Here is a 19,279-nt window from a genome sequence, read left to right on the forward strand (position 1 = left end):
AGGGTTCATTTTAAAATCTTGTTTTTCTTTATACAAACCCAATTAAATCAAGCTTAGAGTAAAACTCCTACAGCGAATCTCCTTGAAGTATCCACACTTGACCATAAAGACACTTGATGTTTGTCAGTGAATCGTCTCGCACAAAAAAAAAAGGGAAACTCACTTAAAATCTGTTTACAACACTTAACTAAACTAATTGATGCTCCGTTTCCACATAAGACGATCTGTGCCTATAAAACGACTTGGTACAATGCCACACTGACAACATGTAATTCTCAGTTTTTACAGAAACCAGCAGACAAACCACAACATCCGAGCTCAGTTGCGAAAGTAAACATGGAGGGGAAAAGCCCTCCGCTGGCTGTCGGCGCTGGAAGAACTCGAGGTAATTACTTTTGCACATATTGCACCCAGCAGAAAAACATGACGGCACAACTTGTTCACGTAGAAACCAGTGGAAGCTTTATTTACAGTTTCAAATTGTATTTAGTTAACAAATATATACTATGAACATATTTGCAAAGTAAACAGTATTTATTTTACAACAATCGTTTAGGTTACAGTAACAGTGGGTCAAACTTGATCGACAGAGTATTTACACCCATCAGCGTCTCGCCAGGACATTATAAATATTCACAAACATTTCCAAAGGTAGGGCGGGGGGAGGATCTATGCTAAGTTACTGCCATAAATATGTTGAATCCATGTAATTGTTTTTTATTTTTACTGTTACAAAGCCAATTTGTTTTTCTAAGGGTTAAAGCTATGCTACATTGTTATGAAGAAAACTGACCTCAGACCAAAACAGACGCTACGACTTCATCAGCTGCTTTGTTTGTACATCAAAACTACTGAAGATGACCAAATACTGCATAGATACAGATGGGAAATTAACTTAATCCCAAACACAATTAATTAAAAGGGGCAATTCCAGAACATCCTGCAGGTGTCAAAATTAAATAACATATGCCTTTAGAGCAGACATAAAGACTTTTACAGCATGGCGATTCTGGTATCAAATGGTTTTGGTCTTTTTGTACACTAACTATACACCAATTGAACAAAAAAAAATAATTAAAAAAAAGAAAAGAAAGAAAAACTCAGTTTAAGGTCACTTTCACTCTAAACAGTCAATGAGGATTAGAGAGCTCTGCCACACACAGCCTGTACAGAGTTTTGTTTGATCAAAGCCGGAGAATACAAATAAGCCCTTGGATGTGCTCAGAGGCATCAGCGCAGTGACTCGCGCTGTAGGTTGGAGTCACTCACAAGTGGACTGTCGGCTCGTTTCTTAAGGTACATCAGTTAAGAGCGAGTTGACAAAAAAGACGGAGACTTTTGGACTTCCTTGGATAGCGTTTGGCTCGTGCTGAGGCGCAGGGGAGTGACAGGGATGTGAAAAATGTTCTCGATAAGGCAGAAAGTTGAGGACAGGAAGCTAGGAAGAGCAGCCGTTTGTTTGGAGGTTTCTTTTGCAAAAATGGTGGAATACAGACGAGAAACGACACATTCAAAGAAAACAGGTCCAGAGGATGTTGAGAGATCAACAGACAGAGTACTAAACGCAAAGAGGCACTTGAATGGAAAATGGAGAATTTTCTCTGAGTGAACAAACAGGGTGCTTCATAAGGCTTGTCTGGAGACGCAGTAATTTTGCAGGAAAACACATGATGCTACAAAATCGCACGTCATTTGGGGCGGGAGAGGTTTCTCTGCGTTTGGAGAAAACTAATCGGCTGAAGGAAGGAGAAAGTTTCACATATCCAGCAATTTCAGTACTCCTCCATAATTGATCAATTGTCAAGTCAAGCCTGCTGCCAGTCGTCTGTGTCCCACTTGCATATTTTACAATTTTATTAGCTTGCACAAAAACCTACTATAGTAAAGCAAAAAAGACTCCATGGAGAGGCATTTTCATTCAAGGTCGAAATCCACACCAAATATTTACATCCAGTATGAAGGTGGGGCACAGTGATTGCACTAAGTAACTGGACAGCAGTCGGTCAGACAGCCTTAGTTAATTAGTAACATTACAGCTTCAAGGATTAAAACAGTTTCTCTCCGTTCTTCTGGTTCCTCTTACATAATGTATTGCTATATTCACATTCACATTTTTCAATTGTGCTTCAACAACAACTTTAGATTCTCTTTATACAATGTTAAAATATGTCCTCTCTGCATGTCGACAACCATTTACATTTCAGATTTTGTCTTCTCCACCAGTCAAACATTTCCTTAAAATAAATAATTAAGAAGGCAAAAAAACAACTTAATAGATCAGATTTTTTTTTTTTAATGTGCCAATATAATGCAGTCTGATCGGAGACATGTAAGGGTTTTCACGTCCATGGTGTGTTGCACTGTTTTTTTAGTTTTTTTATTACCGTAACTCTAAAACCATTCCAACCATTTTCTGCTGACTTCAGTGCAACTGAGCATGTGCTGGTTTTGCCCAAGTCCAGGCATGAAGTAATTATCGTCTGCAGTGGGAACAGTGCAGGTCAAAACTTCCCACAATATTCAGACAAATACCTTCATATGGACATGAAAAACCAAAGCCTACCATCAAATAACAGATTGCGCTGTGCAATTTCATTAATTCAATTATTAATCTATTGCTTTTTTTTTTTTTTCAAAACATTCCACATAAGTTCAATTAATACATAGTTCTTCTGCATGGAGAGTACATTTAGATCCACGGTGGAACAACCAGTTTAGCAGCACTCATGGACTTTCTCATGGCACAGTCCACCCCAATTAGTCTCAACTGGGAGGAATGAAAATGACCAGTCAATGAGGTGAGAACTGAGACTGGGTGGCTCTGTGGTTTGGGAAGGCAGGGGTTGCTGAAGAGGCATTCTGTGTGTGAAACAAATTAAACCAAAAACTACAGTGGAGGAAAATTCAGCAAGTAAAAGCTACAGCCGCAGTCTGCTCAGCTGTTAAGAAAACAGTGGAACTGAAGGCATCAAGAGAGTTCCTACTGGAAGATGACCAGATGAAGTTTTAGAGTTAGGTTTGAATTTCACAGTGGCGAGGAGACACCAGGACTGAGCAAGAAGTCGTGTTTTGAAATCCAGGCGGTCAGGAGAGAGCTCCTCTTTTGGCTCTCTTGTCAGAAATTAGTGTGAAAGTGTTTACAGTGTCCTTCAGCAAAGCCTCAAAGATGCTGTCTGCCAGCTGAATCTTGACAAACAGTTCGTCCTCGTCGTAGTTAACCCACTGGGCCTCTTCCTCGTGGAGCTCCTGGACCTGACAGACAAAAACAGGCTCAACTTGAAAGACTGAGAGAGAAAACCGGATCATAATCTTCCTGTTTTGGTGTAAAATTTCCATATTGCATCCTGTTGTAGTAACTTAATCATCGTGTCTGGTTTCATAATAAACCACAACGACAAGGTGCAAGTTAACAGTAATTTTTAATCTTTAATTCAATTGCTGAGCTTACAAAATGCTGTCAAATAAAAAAAATTGCCACTTTTCCCCTTTAGAGCCGAGTATGAACATATTTAAAACAAAAGCTTTGGCCTGTCTTGTGAACAAGCTGTAAAATGCAAATAAAGCTGCTGATGGAAGCATAACTATTTCACTAATTTGCATAACAGCAGCACAACTATTTCAAACAACAAAGAAGTAGTTTGTGACCAAATTATGTTCCACAATTTAATTTAATCAATAAGGATTAAAGACTCTACTTTTAAATTTAGAAATCAAAATTAAATTTGTACAAAATAGCAAAAAATTAATAAAATGTGTAATCCTTTTTAGAGACACTTTTAAGAAGTTAAATTAACAACACATGAGAGACAAACTGGTTTCAACCCAGAGCAGAATATAAAAAGGCATTTTTTTAAATCAGGTGTAATATTTTATGTTTCAAACACCCACAATTTCAAACAACACAGAAATATAAAATATTTAGGTCCTACCAGTATGTGATCCACTCTGTCCCGCTTCTTCCTGCCAAATTTGAGCATCTTCTGCCAGTCGGTCTTTTGATTCTCATCTTGTGTCAGACCGTACAGTTTCAACACTTCTTCCGTGACAAATTCCTGTGCAGCATAAAAAAAATCATCTTAGGTTATCTCATGTTTTAAAGTCTTAAAATGCAAAATAACCAAAAATATATCAAAATCAAAATAAGTGCCACTCAAAATATATGAAAACCGAGACTGGGTGGTGCTGTGGTTTGGTGCTGTGCAAAGGGCTGCATAAACAATACAGTAGTATAGCTCACCTCTGACAGAGCACTCATTAATAAAAAAGGAAAAAAAAAACAAAAAAAAACATTTGCAACAGATCAGAATAGATCAGAGTTAATGCATGATAAAGTGTGTTATTACGTGTAAACACTAATATGCTTTCTAAAGTGGTCTAATTAAACAATCCTGTATGGAAAAGTCACACCGGATATTTGGTATCTGCTGCAGAACTTTACCTGAATTTTGCTGATGTCTCCAGACGTCTTGACTCTGTGAATGGAGGAGGACTTGACTTGCCGTGGTTTGACCCACTGAGGCTGATCAGTGTTCGGGTCTTCAGCAAAAATCTCCTTCAGTATCTCCCATGTCAGGTCATACACAGCCTAAGGAAAAGAAATGACCAGATCAAGACGCTTAAATGTGTCAATTAAACCTCCAGTGAACCTTTGACTGACTATTTTTGGTGACAAGTCTTTGAAGTTGGAAAGTCTCTTTAACATGACTAACATTTAGCTCTGTTCACAGATTATTGAGCAAATCCAAGTCTGGCTGAGCCAATCCAAAACGCTATTCTTTCCGGTCAAAAGACACATTAGTAAATTGGTAAAAATCGCTATGAACAGGAATAATTCTGAGCTGTACTAAGCGGGAGACTTTTTAAAATAAACTCAGTGTTAGGCTGGCACTCGGTATTAGCATCTTAAGCGACTTGGTTTGGTATTGGAGCCAAGAAATAAATAGTGCTCATAAAATCCCTGGGTAAGTCAGTGCTCTCAATGTTTCTAGTTAAAAACTGCCAAGATATTTTGGACTTATGACAAAAACTCTTAATCCTTTTAGTTACTTAAAAAAACAAAAACTCAAACACTCAGACCTTTGGTATGAGGCTGGTTTTGTCAATTTTATCTCCTTGTCCCCTAAGAGGGTTTGTCCCCCCTTAGTTTTACCTTTTTGTAGCTGCTGATGGAGAGGGCTTCCTGGTCCTGGCTGCTGGACTCTTTACCTAAATACTCCGGGGAAGGCGTCGGCTTTGGAAGATGTTCAAGGATAAGAGACCCCTCCCTTCCCAGGTCAAAGGTCTCCCAGATCTCCTGTGTGGCAGAATGGACCATTTTCTCCACCTCTGTGGCCGAGTGGGGCACAACCATGGCGGGCTGCTCGGGTAGTTTGGGAGGTAAGGGGAGGGGTAGCTCAGGTCTCGGTGGGGTCTTCACCTGTGATTCCCCACCTAACGATGAAACCATCTCCCCCATGTGCGGCCCTGATGATGAGGCTGACCTCCCAAGTTCACCTCCCAGCTCTTCTTTCTGTTTGAGTCTCTGCTGGTGTCTCCGTGAGCTGAGCCCAAAGTCCTCATCAAACCAGTCCTGATCATCACCGAGATCCTCCAGCAGCTCACGACTCAGCTCCAGCTCAGCCAGACGCTTAGCAAGCTTCTCTTGACCACTGGGGCCAAACACTGGACTCTCCTGGGGGGAAAGAAAATACTTTTTTTCAGTCTCAAATTAGAGAGCACAAAGGATTTTTGCAAGTACAAGTAAGAGGTCAGCACTGGTCTAATCATATTATTGTAAAAGTAGTGTAAAAGTATTTGATACTTTTACACTTTAATCATTATCGTGCTTTCTGCTGGGAAAGATAAAACAACTTTCAGTTTTGCCAGCGCATCAATAGTCCGTCAACACAAGGCTGGACTTTGACTGTACACATTAAAAAACCTCCAGTTCAAATAAACAACTTCTGTTTGCCAGAACTAGAAGTCATATCCCAGCTGGTGTTTTCTCACTGATTAGCCGGAGGTCATTTTCCAGAACTTGCATCATCACACGTTATTTGAGATTTACTTCAGGTGTTTTAAAATTTCTCTTAAACAAGAATCAGAAACACACTCACTGATCTGTTGCACAGTTCAGGAGAAGACAGCTCCTCCTTCTCAGCCGGCAGAAAGAAGGGCAGGTTATCTTTTTGCTCCACTGAAGAGATCCACTTTTCGTCGTTATTTTCAACAAACGAACATCCATCGGACTGGTTGGCATTTCTGATCTTGTCTTCCTTCGCCCTTTTTATGTCAACGCATTGCTTAAAGGAATCTTTGATAAAGTTGTTGATGAGCTCCTCTGCGAATGTCTCCACCAGATCCCTGCTCTTCTGTTCTCTCTTATCAGTCTTGATTTCATCCATAGGAATCAAATCCTCCTTGATATCAACATCGTTTCTCTCAATAATTGCGGTCGTCTTCTCATTCTTCTCCTCCATTCTGTCTTCGTCCGGGATGAGGAATGTGCGAGATTCGTCAGTAAAGTCCAAAATGATGTTGCCGTTACAAATCTGATGCTCAGGTTCTTTCTGGTGCTGTGAATTGAGGTGGGCTTTGTTCTTGAGTGGAATCTGATCGTTCTCATCCAAAACCATTTCGTCTTTGGATTTAGTTTCCTTGTCAGACGTTTGTTCATTTTGCATTTCTGGATCTTCCCATTTTGGAGAACCGTCTTTAACCTTTTTGTGTTTTTTCTCGCCTTTGTCAGATAAGTCGTCGAAGAACGAGTCCTCATCTTCTGTGGTGTCTGCATAGAGCTCAAACTTGTCTGGGAGGTGGGAGACTTTGTCTGGAGGAGCAAAGATGCCGTGCGATTCCTCACACTCAAAGTAAACAACTCCATCATAAGTGCCATTGTTGCTCCCCTCAGACTTGTCCAACTCCACGCCAGCCCAGAAGCCATTGGCAAAGCTGGTCTGCCCTTTAAATCTCAGTGTGCCCGGCTGAACACCTCCGACAAGAACCCGGTCTCCAAGGTGGAAACCTGGCATTTCATCTTCGATGGGTGGAGGAGACGCAGGTGCTTGGCTGGAAAACTCTGTCTTATTGTCTAATTTTATATCTTCTTCCTTTGGCCGGAGTTCCAGTAACTTTTCTGAATGGTGGCTTTGTTCACCGACGCCAGAATGCTGACTCATCTCCTCAGGTATTTCTTCTTCTTCTTCACCATCTTGATGGTCAAATGGAGTGGTTGCCCTGGGTGACTTCTCAGTTGAATGCTTACTTTCTGTGTAGGGAATGGAGTTTTGAGACTCATGTTTAGAAATATGCTCGTCCCTAGGGGAAGAATTAGCTGATTCAAAGTCCTCCTGATAACCGTCGGTTCCAGCAGAAGCCTCAACATCCTTTATGAGTGGATCTTTATTGAGCGAGAAGCCCTCTGAGTGTGGGGAGAGAGGGTGCTCAGCGGGTGAAGGGCTGCGGCTTGAATGTGGTGAAGCTTCCAGGTTGACAACAGCTGAAAAAGGAGCTCCGGGTGTAATATTATTTGACATCACAGCTTCCTCCGCCTCGGGTATTTTGTTGCGTTTCTTCGGCTCGTCCTGATCTAAACTGCCAGGCAGAGACTGCTCGTGTTCCTCCTTAGCGAAAGGCAGAACGCCTTCAGATGCAGTTAGCTTCTCCTGAGAGTCAAGCTTGAGAAGGTGGCGAGACTGTTCGTCCTCAGACCTGGAGTTCACTTCCACATCCAACTCTTCCTCAATGTCAGATCTGTGATCAGACAAAGCCTTCTCCTCCTCAGACTCTGGCTTGAAAAAAGATCTTGAGAGAGGCTCTGATAGATGATTGCTTTCTGGTCTGCTGTACACGACGACACTGGGAGAATCTTTGGGCAAATCTCTGGATGCGGTTCTGCTATCGTTCGGCTGAGGAATGGCATCTGCCACAACAGGAGAGAAGTATGAATTGTAGGATATTTTTAAAATTATGCTACATTTTAAATAGATTTCATATGGAAGCTACTCATCGATAATTAACTACTCACTGTGATCTAATGATGCATCAATAAGAGTCCGGTCAGAGGTGGCGCTTTTGATCGCGTCAGACCTGAAAAAGAGTTTGCATTAAAATGATTCCCACGTTTTTTAAAATATGATGTACATAGGGTTCCTTTCAAAGGCATTTAAGTTACATTCTAATGTGAAGTAGGAAATTATACATGGTTCCTTACAAATACAAAGCTTAAAATTATTATGTAAATTTGCTTTCAGTTTGCTTTCACTCAGAAATTCCTGAATAAAACTTCAGTGCATCTAGTTGTGGTCAGAATTCACCTGATTACATGAAAAACAGCATCAAAACCAAGTAGAAATATTTATGCAGGGTTCTGTATGTTGTTAGATTTTATCTGAAACAGTTCGTTCCTGTACCTGTGTGAAGAGGGTTTAACAGATGACTGCTCCAAAATGCAGCTGGAATCATTTATGTGTGATGTCGTCTCAGGAGTCGAGTCTGGCTCTTTGTTCAGTTCCGCCTTCGTTTTCTCAATAAAGTTGTTGTAGTTCTTAAAAAAAAAAAGAAAGGACATAGTGCAAATAAATTAGGTGTAATTATTAAGATTTTGCCAAAACAATTAAAAGTGTTAGACATTAATTCAAATGCATGTATGACTATCCAAACATATTTACCTCCAGTTTCTTCAACAGAGTTGCCTCCTGTGCCTTCAGGCGCTCCTTGTGCCGCTTCTTCTGCTCTTTTTTCAGCTGGTGGGCCATGATCTTACGTTTCTTCAGCTCTTCCCTCAGTGCCTTGATACGACTCTCGATGTCACTCTGGTCTGAAATGTTTTCTACAAGAAAATTCAGATGTTAGGAAAAAAAAGAAAAAAAAGAAAGAAAAAAAAAATCACAGCTAGGAGGTGAACCCAGTATTAGTCCAATGTTTTGTAGAGGATAATCCCCATTTTGCCCAGAGAAACTAGAACAGATTTTTGGTGGTATTACTGTACATTTTCTTTACTAAGAGAGAGAGTAAAGTTCATTTTCATAAACACAATGAACAGAGAGAATTATGCAGCTTAAAGGTTTATGCTTGTGGCCTGACGGTGAATTAAATGAATAAAACATTTAACTGCAAAACTGAGCCAGCAAAACTTCAGTTGTACATTAAGCAAAATGCAGTTTTTGCCTCTCCTATCCCAGAGCGAAGCAGTTAGGCATCAGTAAAGTGCTCGCATAATGTACTTCTGGCAGCATCACGTCACATTCAACCACATGGTTCCAGCAATAGGCTGCATTATGTCCACTCTGTTGCTTAATCTCTCCCATATTCATCTAAAAACAAGTTTAAAAAAAACACCAAGCCTCTAAAATGTGTGTATTTCTGAAGAGTAACTTACCAGACGGCATAGCTGTGGCGGCTCCGAGGACCTCAGGGAAAACCTTGCTGTGTGTCCGGGAGGTGGAGCGGTGTTGCATCTTGGTCTTACTGCTGCTGTCTAATGGAGAGGCAGCAGGGCTGCGGCTGCCCTCGACTGAAGAGGACTGCAAAGAACAGACAGGAAGAGAAAGAATGGAAAGAGGGACATTTACTACAGATAAACTGATAAGTGGAATATGTGCATCAATTATGGATGTGTGTGTGTGTATGTGCGAACAAAACATCCTCAACATTTTTAAACTTGGAAGTGTGACCACAAAATATTTCTTTTACTTTTGCAGGAGGTAACTGTGACTCGGTGGAAAAGTCCTGTGTGTAGGTAGCATGGCTGCTCTGAACGGAAGCCAGAGGTGTTTCAACGACTGAAGCCGGCGGTGCTGAGGACGCGCTGAGTGGGTGCTGAGAAGCCGCCGCCTCTGTGTGTATACTGGACTCGGTCGTAATTGAGGAGCAATTGTCCTCGCTTACAAGCTCTGAAAAGTAAACAAATTAAAAATTTAAAAGATAATTATATGAATTCTATAAAAAAATAATAATGGGTTCTAAATTCACACCTGAAACTGTTAAGCAAAAAGCTGCAGAATTTATTGTTTCAGAATCAAAGATAAGCTTGTTTTATGGTAATTAATAGGGGAAATAAACTAACTGATTTAGGGTGGAAAAGTTGTAAAAAATGAATTAAAAAGTTAAATCTGGTTGAATTTAAGTCCTGAACTCCTCCAATAAGAACCAGGAAATAAACTGTTTTGAAAGCACAGTCTCACCCTTTTCACTGTCAGATCTGGCCTCTAAGCTTTGGTGGTGAGAGGCCTGTGACCCAGTTTCACTGATCTCTTTTCCAACGCTCTCAGGTGTTTTATGGTCCTTGTCCAGAGGTCTTCTCTGGTTCCAGGCGGCCAAGGCCTCTTTCTCCATCCTTCGTACCTCCGCCTCCTCCTTGTCCAGTTGTTGTTTCCACTGGAGCAGCTCCTCAGCATGGTGTCGCCTTTGCATCAGCTGCTGCTCGCGCTTGGTCAGAAACCTGCAGAGGAGCATGGTTGAAACACAAAACAAAAAAGAACCGAAGGATGAAGAGGAAGTGGATCAATAGATTTAGAAAGAGGATGGAAATGTAAGGAGAAAAGATCAAAGGAAGATGGGAGTAGAGTGAAAGAAGAAAGTGGAAAATGAAGTAAATAGTAGCAGCATAAAATGAGGGAAAAAGAAGAAACAAGACAAAGAGAATAAATGTTAAACAGGACCTCTAAAGAATCAAAAACACCCAAATCACCAAGACATTCCAGTTTTTACTGCAAACTCACCTCAAGCCTTTGTGCAACACACAGGAAAAAAACACACATTCAATACATGCCTGAAATATTACTATAAATATTAAATAAAAATAATATACCCAGAAAATAAAAATGAAAAGTGATAAAATGTTGCTCCGTTTGAAAGAGGAGTAGAAAAATAAGGGTGTAGATTTAAAATTCATGCATCAGACTCAAAGCTAGGGGTTGGTTGCTGATCTCACACACACATCAGATATATTTAGCAATTACTGAAAGATGAAATGAAAATATATGGAACTCACTGACAGCTTTGTCTTTTTTAAAAAACGCCTACATTGTAGTATTTTATTATCTGTTCCGAAAACGTGTCCTTTTCTTCCAAACCATGTTATACTCTATAAGCTCTACATGCAAAACATTGCAACTGTAGATTAAAAGCAGAAGTCAAGTATAGATGTGTTTGCAGTGTTATCTACCACAGCTGTGGGTGCTATTACAATGCAGTATTATTTAGCCGTGATCTAATTAGGAAGCTTTTCTCTTGACCTAATGCATACTGATGACAACTCGGACACTAAACTCCATTACAGCCAGGCACCATCTGTACTTATTATCCATTCGATGCAACAGTTGGATAGTAAAGGAGCAGGATAAGATTTACAGAGCTCATTACAGAGATGGAGGACACCATCTTGGATCTGTTTTCTTCAAGATCTTTCACTTGTGAGCCAAAGTGTTTCATTGCAAAATGTGCCTGTCATCGATAACTGGGCCGCAGGTTGAACAACCCATTGATGTGCAGCAATCAGAAAGGGCCTCGGATTTTTTTTTCTAAACATAATTCATATAAAAGGGGGGGGGGGGGAGGGGGAAATACTTAAATTGAAGAAAAGAAATAAAGGTTCCCATTAAAACAAGGAAGACTCCTATTAAATAAACATAACCGTAAACCATCAAAAGCAGCAAGTAATTTGTACTTTCATGAATATCAGACATATAAAATAAAACTTATGGATTCCCTTTTCAGTAAAAGCTGAAATACTCAAAATAAACATAAATAATTTTATATTCAAAGTTGAAACTGTCAGATTAGCTTATTTTATTCTAGCAGCTTTCCATGGGTGGCTTTGTAGCTTTCATTTCAACTCTTCTCCCAAAGACCCTCCTCAGACCCCACAAAAAAGAAAAACACACACTCACACTCACACACATTCAAATCAGGCATTAACCACCAGCCCACCCTCCACAAAGTCCCAGTGGGTCACACAAGCATGTTCCCTGGAGGGGGGAGGGGGGAGTGGAGCCAAGCAGAGCTAGGTAGAGAAAGAGAGCACTGTACAGTACCTGACCAACTGGTTGTAGATAAAGAGCTGGAATTTAGGGTGGAGGTTGGGAAGACAGACACTGAGGGAGGCCCAGTGGTGGGCCGTGAACACAGAGAAGAAGTAGTGGACAGGGGAACAGTGTCTACAACACACAAGCACGCAACAGACAAAGTCAAAAGAGCCACGTAAGGGCATAGAAACACACACATACACGCACGCACGCACACACACAGATTGTTGAACAGACAAAAAGGGAAAGAACATGTAGAGAGAAAGGGAGAGAGTAATATGAGTAAATGTGGATCTATTGCACAGAAAGTGTTGAGGAAATGGTTATGTGTCATTACAGCTAAGTGTAAAGAGATTAATTAATATTCCTTTGGTAAAAAAATTAAATATTCAGCTAGCATCAGCTTCAGACTGGGGAATTGCACTCACTATTGTTTATTATTATTATTATTATTATTATTGGGGAAAATGTTATTGTGGTAGGAATTGTGAGTTAGTGTTATAACAATCTGATAAAACTCTTCACTGATGTGTGCAAACACCAAAAATCTACCATTATGGTCGGAATCGTTACTTTTACCATTCTCTTCTCCGCTGCTGACTGCATGACATCATTGATAAATATACATATATTTGAAAATATAATTAAATGCAGGCCTTTTGTTCGAAATGTTAGAAATTGTTTTGCTTTGGCACCAACTGGCAACAAGGTCTTTAGCGTTTATAGCTGAGGTCTAAATGCGAAAACTTTAAAAAATGCAATTTTTCAGACTGCAAGGTCTTAAATAAGACTAAACCCTATGGCAGGGGTATGAAATCTTTAGATGAGTCCCTGATCCAACACGGTTCAATTAAAAACCTTAGCTTCCTCAGAAGCAAGCATTTATTTTCAATAGTGACTTAAACACAAAGTGATTAAGTCATTCACCTTCAATTCGTCCCACCTTGAATTCAGATGTGTTGAAGCAGAGTTATATGTAAGGGTTTGACCCCTGTGTTTATCTGCTTTTACTGAAAATGGATGTTAATATTAATTGCTCATATTAAGATATATTCATAATCTCTCACAAAGTATTTTTTTATATATGAAAAGCTGTAAAAGCTAAAGTTAACTGCAGCAGTGTAAGTGCAAGAATAGAGCAATATCAGCACACTGACAGTAAAGCACAAATGAAATGTTAAACTTGTGTTAAGATGGAAACAAATTGTATGAAAAACAAAAATTATAGGTGGTGAACTAATCCATAATATATAAATGAAATCTCGATGAATGGTACCAATAAATGTATAGAAATGAAAACAAAATCTTTACTTCTCATCCATGTGAGATCGCATTTTCTTAAGCTTCTGCATGATGCTGCTGGTTTCACTTCCAGAAATGGAGAGCGAAGGAGAGGGGGTGCGGTTTTCACCAGGAAGTCTCTCAGACCCTGAAGGCTCTGACACCGGCATCTCCTGCAGATGTTACAAGAGACAGACACACAGTGAGTTCCTTTATTGCTTCATGCTCTACTTCTGTAGAGCAAATAATCCATTCTTCCTTCCCTTTGCAGAGGGTAAGTGAGTACTTACAGGGGGAGCGTCTCCCTCTGCATACTTGAGACGCTCCTTCAGTCTAAGTGTTGAGTTTCTCATCCGTTCTATCTCTTCCTGCTGTTTCAGCAACAACTGTCTTTCTTTTCTAGCTGCTCTGTTGGCTTCCTGGAGTCTCCTGATCTCAGCCTGAGAAAACATCATGGTGTATAATAAGATAAAGCACTGGCCCCTTATAAAAGAAAGACAGGAGTAACAGCCAAAGCATCATTTTTATCCCAGCATACCTGCTCCTGTTGGAGTTTAAGCAGAAGTCCCCTTTGCTTCTTCCTGATTGGTGGCATTTTGTCATCCTCTCCTTTGTCTCTCAGCTTTTTCTTTTGGTGCTCAAGCCAGGCTACTTCTGTCCTCGTCTTTTCCTTAAGGGCTTTCTGCCGTAGATGGAGCAGAGAGCTCTGGTGCTGCAGTCTTACCTCTTCATCCCTCATGTACTGACGCACCATTTCCATTGTGAACTGAGAAAAGCTGTCCTGTCCACCAGAAAAGGCTATGTGTGCATCATGAGACTGCAGGAGGGCCAAGAGTAGGAATAAATGTTATTGTTTGTGATTAAAAATTTGCAGTGATTTTTATTGATAACAGAAGAAGAAGAGTTTATATGGCATCTTTTCACCTTGAAGGAACTGCATGACCCCATCTCTGGGACCAACGTTTCATTGAGGCAGACTGCGCCTTCCTCCTTCTGATGGTGCGACTTCTTCTCCATGGTTCCCCGACGATGAGCTTCGGACGGCAGCAGAGAACGGAAAGAGCGCTCCTCTATCTCGTCCTCCGTCATGGACTCGTCAAACTTTAGAGAGTACTCAGTGGCCGCAGATGTAGTGTCTCCTGACGGACCAGACAAGATTTGTATATTGTACCTTTACTGTTCAATGCCAGGACAATTAATGGGAACAGTGCTTTTCCGTTGGGGATTTTATGCTGGCAGTAGATATCCATTAGCTTCTGATTACTAAGTGGATGCGTGAACCTACAGAGTGTGCCTGCTGTGCAGTACCTTTCTCGTCCCCTGCAGAGGCGATACTTTCGCTGTAGAGTGACTCATTTGCTGCTGTTATAACGTCCTCCTCAATAGAGCTGCTGGCTGCTTCCGCCTTCGTCCTCTCCTCAACTCTCTCATTCTTCTGTTTTCTCTCAGACTGTGTGTTCAGCCTTTCTGTGTGGTCTGATGGAGCACGTGATGGACTTCCATATGGAGACCCGCTGAGGATGGAGAATTAAGCAGGTTCAGTGTCTTTTGTTGCTTTTTGATGGAGAGCTACAGAAGGAAGGTTATTGGTACCTGATGTTTGGTCTTCTGAAAGATGGAGAGTCAGACTGACAGGGGCTGTTTTGTGATGCTGAGGGCTCTCCAGACCTGATCCTGTGGTCTGAAATCTCACTTTTAAATCTAAAATAATACCCAGAAAGGAAAATGTGTTAGACAAAAACCTATTTACTGCATCAAAGTTAAGTTTGAGAGATGTTTGGAACAATTTTGCAAAAAATTTTTTTTTACAACTTTTTGAACAATTCTTAGAATTATTAACTCAATTTAGACTTTGGTTTAGCCAAGACGTAAATATAGATGCTGCAAAACCAGGACTTTAAAGGCGCCGTATTTTGTAGGGATACGCCGATTTATTGCCCAGCTGATTTATCTGTGCCAATCCCTTCATTTTGGGAGATTGGTTATCGGCCGATACTTACACGTGTAGCTGATCTTATCTACCTCAGCAAAGATCTAAAAATAAACCACTGCCTCTTTTGCTCTCCCGTAAGAGAAATTTGACTGATAGACTGGCCCACCAGTTTATGTCTGCAGGTCTACAGTTAACAATAGTCATCCCACAGTTATCAGTTCATCAACTTTCTTGCTATATTTTGTAACATTTCAGAAAAAAAAAATCTGCAAAATCAACAATATACAGGGGAGGACTGCTCTGTAAGACTGAAGCTCAGAGGCTTGGAAACTACAACTTTGAGCCTTGTTCCCCCGCAGGCATTTTGCACAGCTAAATGGTTGCCATGGGAGATTAAAGGATTTCTCAAATATGCATAAAACGATCAAGGTAACACTCCAGGTATGATTTTAAATGAGGAAATAACATTAGAACAAACCTAAAAAAAAAAAAGTTGATTTTGCATATTATTGCCATTTTAAACAAGCAATACAAATGTGAAAACATGTGAAGATAAATATTTTCAGTTGAGAATGGGTTGTGCATAAACACCAAAGAATGTTGTGGTTTACCTGCTAGAGTCTTCCATGTCTTGTTGCTTTGTGTAGGGACTATTTAGTTCTTCCTGCTGGACCAACATCGCAGAATCAGTGGCAACAGGAGGGATTATCAAATGCCCCGCAATCTGAGATCGTGCCAGGTCTGTCATCTGACGAGCCAGAAACAAAACGATTAAGTAAACATTCAACTGCTTATGTAGTATTCTTCTGTCTCTCTCTGACTTTTTTTTTTGTTCCTCTAACTGAACAATCAACTTTTGATGAAAAACTGGAACATAAGATGTTTTTGGGCAAAGAGGAAGGAAGTTACTGCTAACCTCCTTAATGTGTCGGGCAGCATCTGCTGTGTATCGTGCTGCTTCAGCCTGTTGGCTCATCATCTTAGAAGTCGACTCTTGGAGACCTTCCAAAGTTTGCTTTTGTGATGTTGCCAAGTTTTCCTGCAGCTCTAAATGAGCCTAGACAAAAATCACACATGAACATTGCACACACATCAATATAAACATCTACATTTTGGAATTGAAAACATGAAAAACAAGAGTGAATCTTCAAAGAAAATATGTATAATGGAAAAAGGGAGCATTACTCTGGCAACTCTCTGTCTGTTTTCTTCTAGTTGGAGTTTTGTCTCGAGAGCTTCTCTTTCGGTCTTGATCTTCAGCTCATACAGCTCCTGCTCATGGCGGTGCTGCTTGGCCTAAAGGTTAAAGTTCAAGGAACGGGTCAATAGAGTAGATTTGTACTCTATAAATGGTATGAGACAGGTAAGGTTAATTAGTAAAAAAAAGTTTCCAGTCAAAACGTTAATTTTAGTGCAAGTGCAGTAATATTAAAACAAAATGTCTTCAAGGGACAACAGCTTTTTTTGTAGCTTTTGTGAGACTTTGATTATTTTACTAAACAAAATAACTAAATCAAGAGCCAAAAAATTTATTTGATCAAAAATGTAATATTAATGTGTGCAAAATCAAAATAGCAAAAAATGTTTTGTTGGGATTATTTTTTCAGCTATTATACTTAAATCTACATACTAGAACACTCTGAATACAGCATAGCTGAGTTGAGACAACAAACTGCCACTATTTTTATTGATAAACTATCGCAACGACTATTATCTATACATTAATGATGCAGGTAATTACACAACAGAGATTCCCCTCCTTATCTTCTCCAACTAGCAAATGTTCTTCGTTACCTTGAGCATTTGGGTCAATGATGCGCTCTCCTGTTGTGCCATGGACACACCCATTAGCTTCTCCACGTCTCCCAGCTGCTTGATTGACTCTTCAATGGTCTCCAAGTACTGCAGTTCTGCTGCCATGCGCTGCTGCAAGACAGCAGGTGAATATTGTAGCTCGCCTAGAAGAAGGACAAAGAAACACAAGGTGAGAAACATCTGGTATATTTATCTTTCATTTGGTAGAAAATAAAAATCAATAAAACATTTATGTGCTTTTCATGTACCTGCGGACCATGACTCTGCTCTGCTGGATGTTTTGGGATTATGAGAGCTTCTTCTCACATGCTCACTGAGAGAGTCTGCAGTTAGAGAAGAACTGAGGTCTGGAGAGCAGGACGAGGAAACCAGTTTGGGTCTGTGAAAACGGCAAATCAAAAATCTGTTATTGCTCATCTGAGGAAACTGTATCAGTAACTTACAGGTGTTACAATTCCTCAACACGAGGTGAATCGATTTTACATTTTTAATCCACTAAGATCTTCTAGGAAATAATATCGGAAACAAAAAAAAAAAGTTATATATTTAAAAAATGGTTTCTGTGGTTACACAGCAGATTCAATCAATCTTTTTTAAATTATAGATTTGAATTAAGTTTAAAGGACTGCTGCAAACTTTTTAAATTTGACAGCCAGTCTTTGCAGAAATGATCTGGTTGGCTAAGGCAGCTCTGAGGTGAACAGAATGATAGGAATGCCATAAACACATTCAGGCACACAGCAGGGAAAAAGGAGACAAGAAAATGTAATAATGTTCCAATGAAAGAATATAACTAGAGAAGGATAATTTAATGTTCAAATTGTGATAAATTATAATTAAGTTGAACAGATAATGTTTATTTACGCCCAGAAGAAATTGTTTTTCAATGGCCGAGGCACCAAACCCCCTGGAGCTGGTTTTTACCAGGCTAGTGTTCTTCAAATGTAGATGTAATTTACCATTAGCAAATGAAGCCATTTGTAAAGGCAAATGTTAGATATTATGTCTGTGAACATACAACTTATATGCAAAACCTTTTAATCAGAGGCAAATTTAACAGTCGGTTGTCATAATGTCAGAATCTTGCCAGAATGTAAAGCCTTCACATCACAGGAAACACAGACACACCCCAGAATTCAAAGAATCTGCCACCTGGGTTTCATGGTACCAGTACAGGTTCAAATGTCTCTACTTCATGAAGAGAGATTAAGAGGAAAAAAACTCTTTTCCTTTGGCATACCGCCCAACCTGCAAAACAAAGTGGCCACTGTTTGCTACACTTGTGTTGAACTGCTGCTTGCCCGTGTTGCTTGGCGCTAGCTGCTAAACAAACAGGACGACAGCAGAACACTCACACATCCCTGGTTAAGTGCATTTTAGTAATTACCCATGCCTTTGTAAATTTCACTTTGGTGGCAAATGATCTTTACCAAGAAGAGATTGTGGAACAACTTTAAAATCAATTTAACCAGAGTGCACAGAGAAGCCTATTTTAGCTTAAGAAAGTAGAAAAGGAAGTTAGACTTTTATTTACAACAGATTGATTTGCAACAACAACATAGCAGGTTTCCTGGCTGATCAGCTGTTACATGTTGAAGCAAACAGTCAAATATTTGTTGTACTTTTGGCTCTTCCCAAACACTGTAAATACTTTAGGAAAGTCCAAACATAAGGGAAGTTATAACACCAGTATGTTAACTATCAAAAATAGTTAAGTCTATAGCTGCAGATCTGAATGCAGTTCTTCTATTCTGTCCCTGAACCCTTTTTCTTTGTCTCACACGCACGCACGCACGCACGCACACACACAAATACAAGCATAAATTCAAGAACAAACACACATACACACAGCTGCGTTAAATTGGACTCTACCCTCTTTAGCACAAAGGATCAATACACAACCTCGGTTATTAGATTACACTGTCGCAACAGATCTGGTAGTGTTCACAATTTTTTAGACTTTTACCACATAAAATAAATATTTTACTTGTACATGAAATTAAAATGACAACTTATTGGTGTGCAATCATTTAATTTTATTGTGTAGAAGCTTCTCACTCTACAGAGCAGCAAAGAATTTTGTATACTGTAGCGGGGTATTTTAATAAAAACAGATTTAAGACACAGCACTTGCATACTTTAGCATCTGGACTACATCAATGATAAAAAGAAAAATCAAGTCATTTTAAACAACACAGTTCACTCTAATCTCTATACATTTTATTTATATATATATATATATATA

At 39.8% G+C, this 19,279-nt stretch overlaps 1 protein-coding gene across 1 annotated transcript in view; it reads right to left on the reverse strand.

Annotated features, from left to right (window-relative positions):
* Positions 1 to 2,273: 2,273 nt before the first annotated feature.
* Positions 2,274 to 19,279, reverse strand: part of cep350 (centrosomal protein 350) — a 31,970-nt gene continuing 14,964 nt past the window's right edge. The window contains exons 6-28 of the mRNA XM_017304277.1: positions 17,283 to 17,491; positions 17,014 to 17,177; positions 16,405 to 16,515; positions 16,136 to 16,276; positions 15,831 to 15,967; positions 14,880 to 14,987; positions 14,595 to 14,800; positions 14,211 to 14,425; positions 13,825 to 14,103; positions 13,577 to 13,726; positions 13,317 to 13,459; positions 12,015 to 12,137; positions 10,164 to 10,420; positions 9,673 to 9,872; positions 9,359 to 9,503; positions 8,649 to 8,809; positions 8,391 to 8,524; positions 8,006 to 8,067; positions 6,096 to 7,900; positions 5,150 to 5,671; positions 4,439 to 4,585; positions 3,930 to 4,052; positions 2,274 to 3,252 (exon numbers count right to left, since the gene is read on the reverse strand). Of these exons, the coding sequence (XP_017159766.1) occupies positions 3,085 to 3,252; positions 3,930 to 4,052; positions 4,439 to 4,585; positions 5,150 to 5,671; positions 6,096 to 7,900; positions 8,006 to 8,067; positions 8,391 to 8,524; positions 8,649 to 8,809; positions 9,359 to 9,503; positions 9,673 to 9,872; positions 10,164 to 10,420; positions 12,015 to 12,137; positions 13,317 to 13,459; positions 13,577 to 13,726; positions 13,825 to 14,103; positions 14,211 to 14,425; positions 14,595 to 14,800; positions 14,880 to 14,987; positions 15,831 to 15,967; positions 16,136 to 16,276; positions 16,405 to 16,515; positions 17,014 to 17,177; positions 17,283 to 17,491 (5,710 nt within the window). The 3' untranslated portion in view covers positions 2,274 to 3,084. The remainder of the gene's footprint in view (positions 3,253 to 3,929; positions 4,053 to 4,438; positions 4,586 to 5,149; positions 5,672 to 6,095; positions 7,901 to 8,005; positions 8,068 to 8,390; positions 8,525 to 8,648; positions 8,810 to 9,358; positions 9,504 to 9,672; positions 9,873 to 10,163; positions 10,421 to 12,014; positions 12,138 to 13,316; positions 13,460 to 13,576; positions 13,727 to 13,824; positions 14,104 to 14,210; positions 14,426 to 14,594; positions 14,801 to 14,879; positions 14,988 to 15,830; positions 15,968 to 16,135; positions 16,277 to 16,404; positions 16,516 to 17,013; positions 17,178 to 17,282; positions 17,492 to 19,279) is intronic.

Source organism: Poecilia reticulata, linkage group LG4, assembly GCF_000633615.1.
Source record: "Poecilia reticulata strain Guanapo linkage group LG4, Guppy_female_1.0+MT, whole genome shotgun sequence".
Classification (NCBI taxonomy): domain Eukaryota; kingdom Metazoa; phylum Chordata; class Actinopteri; order Cyprinodontiformes; family Poeciliidae; genus Poecilia; species Poecilia reticulata.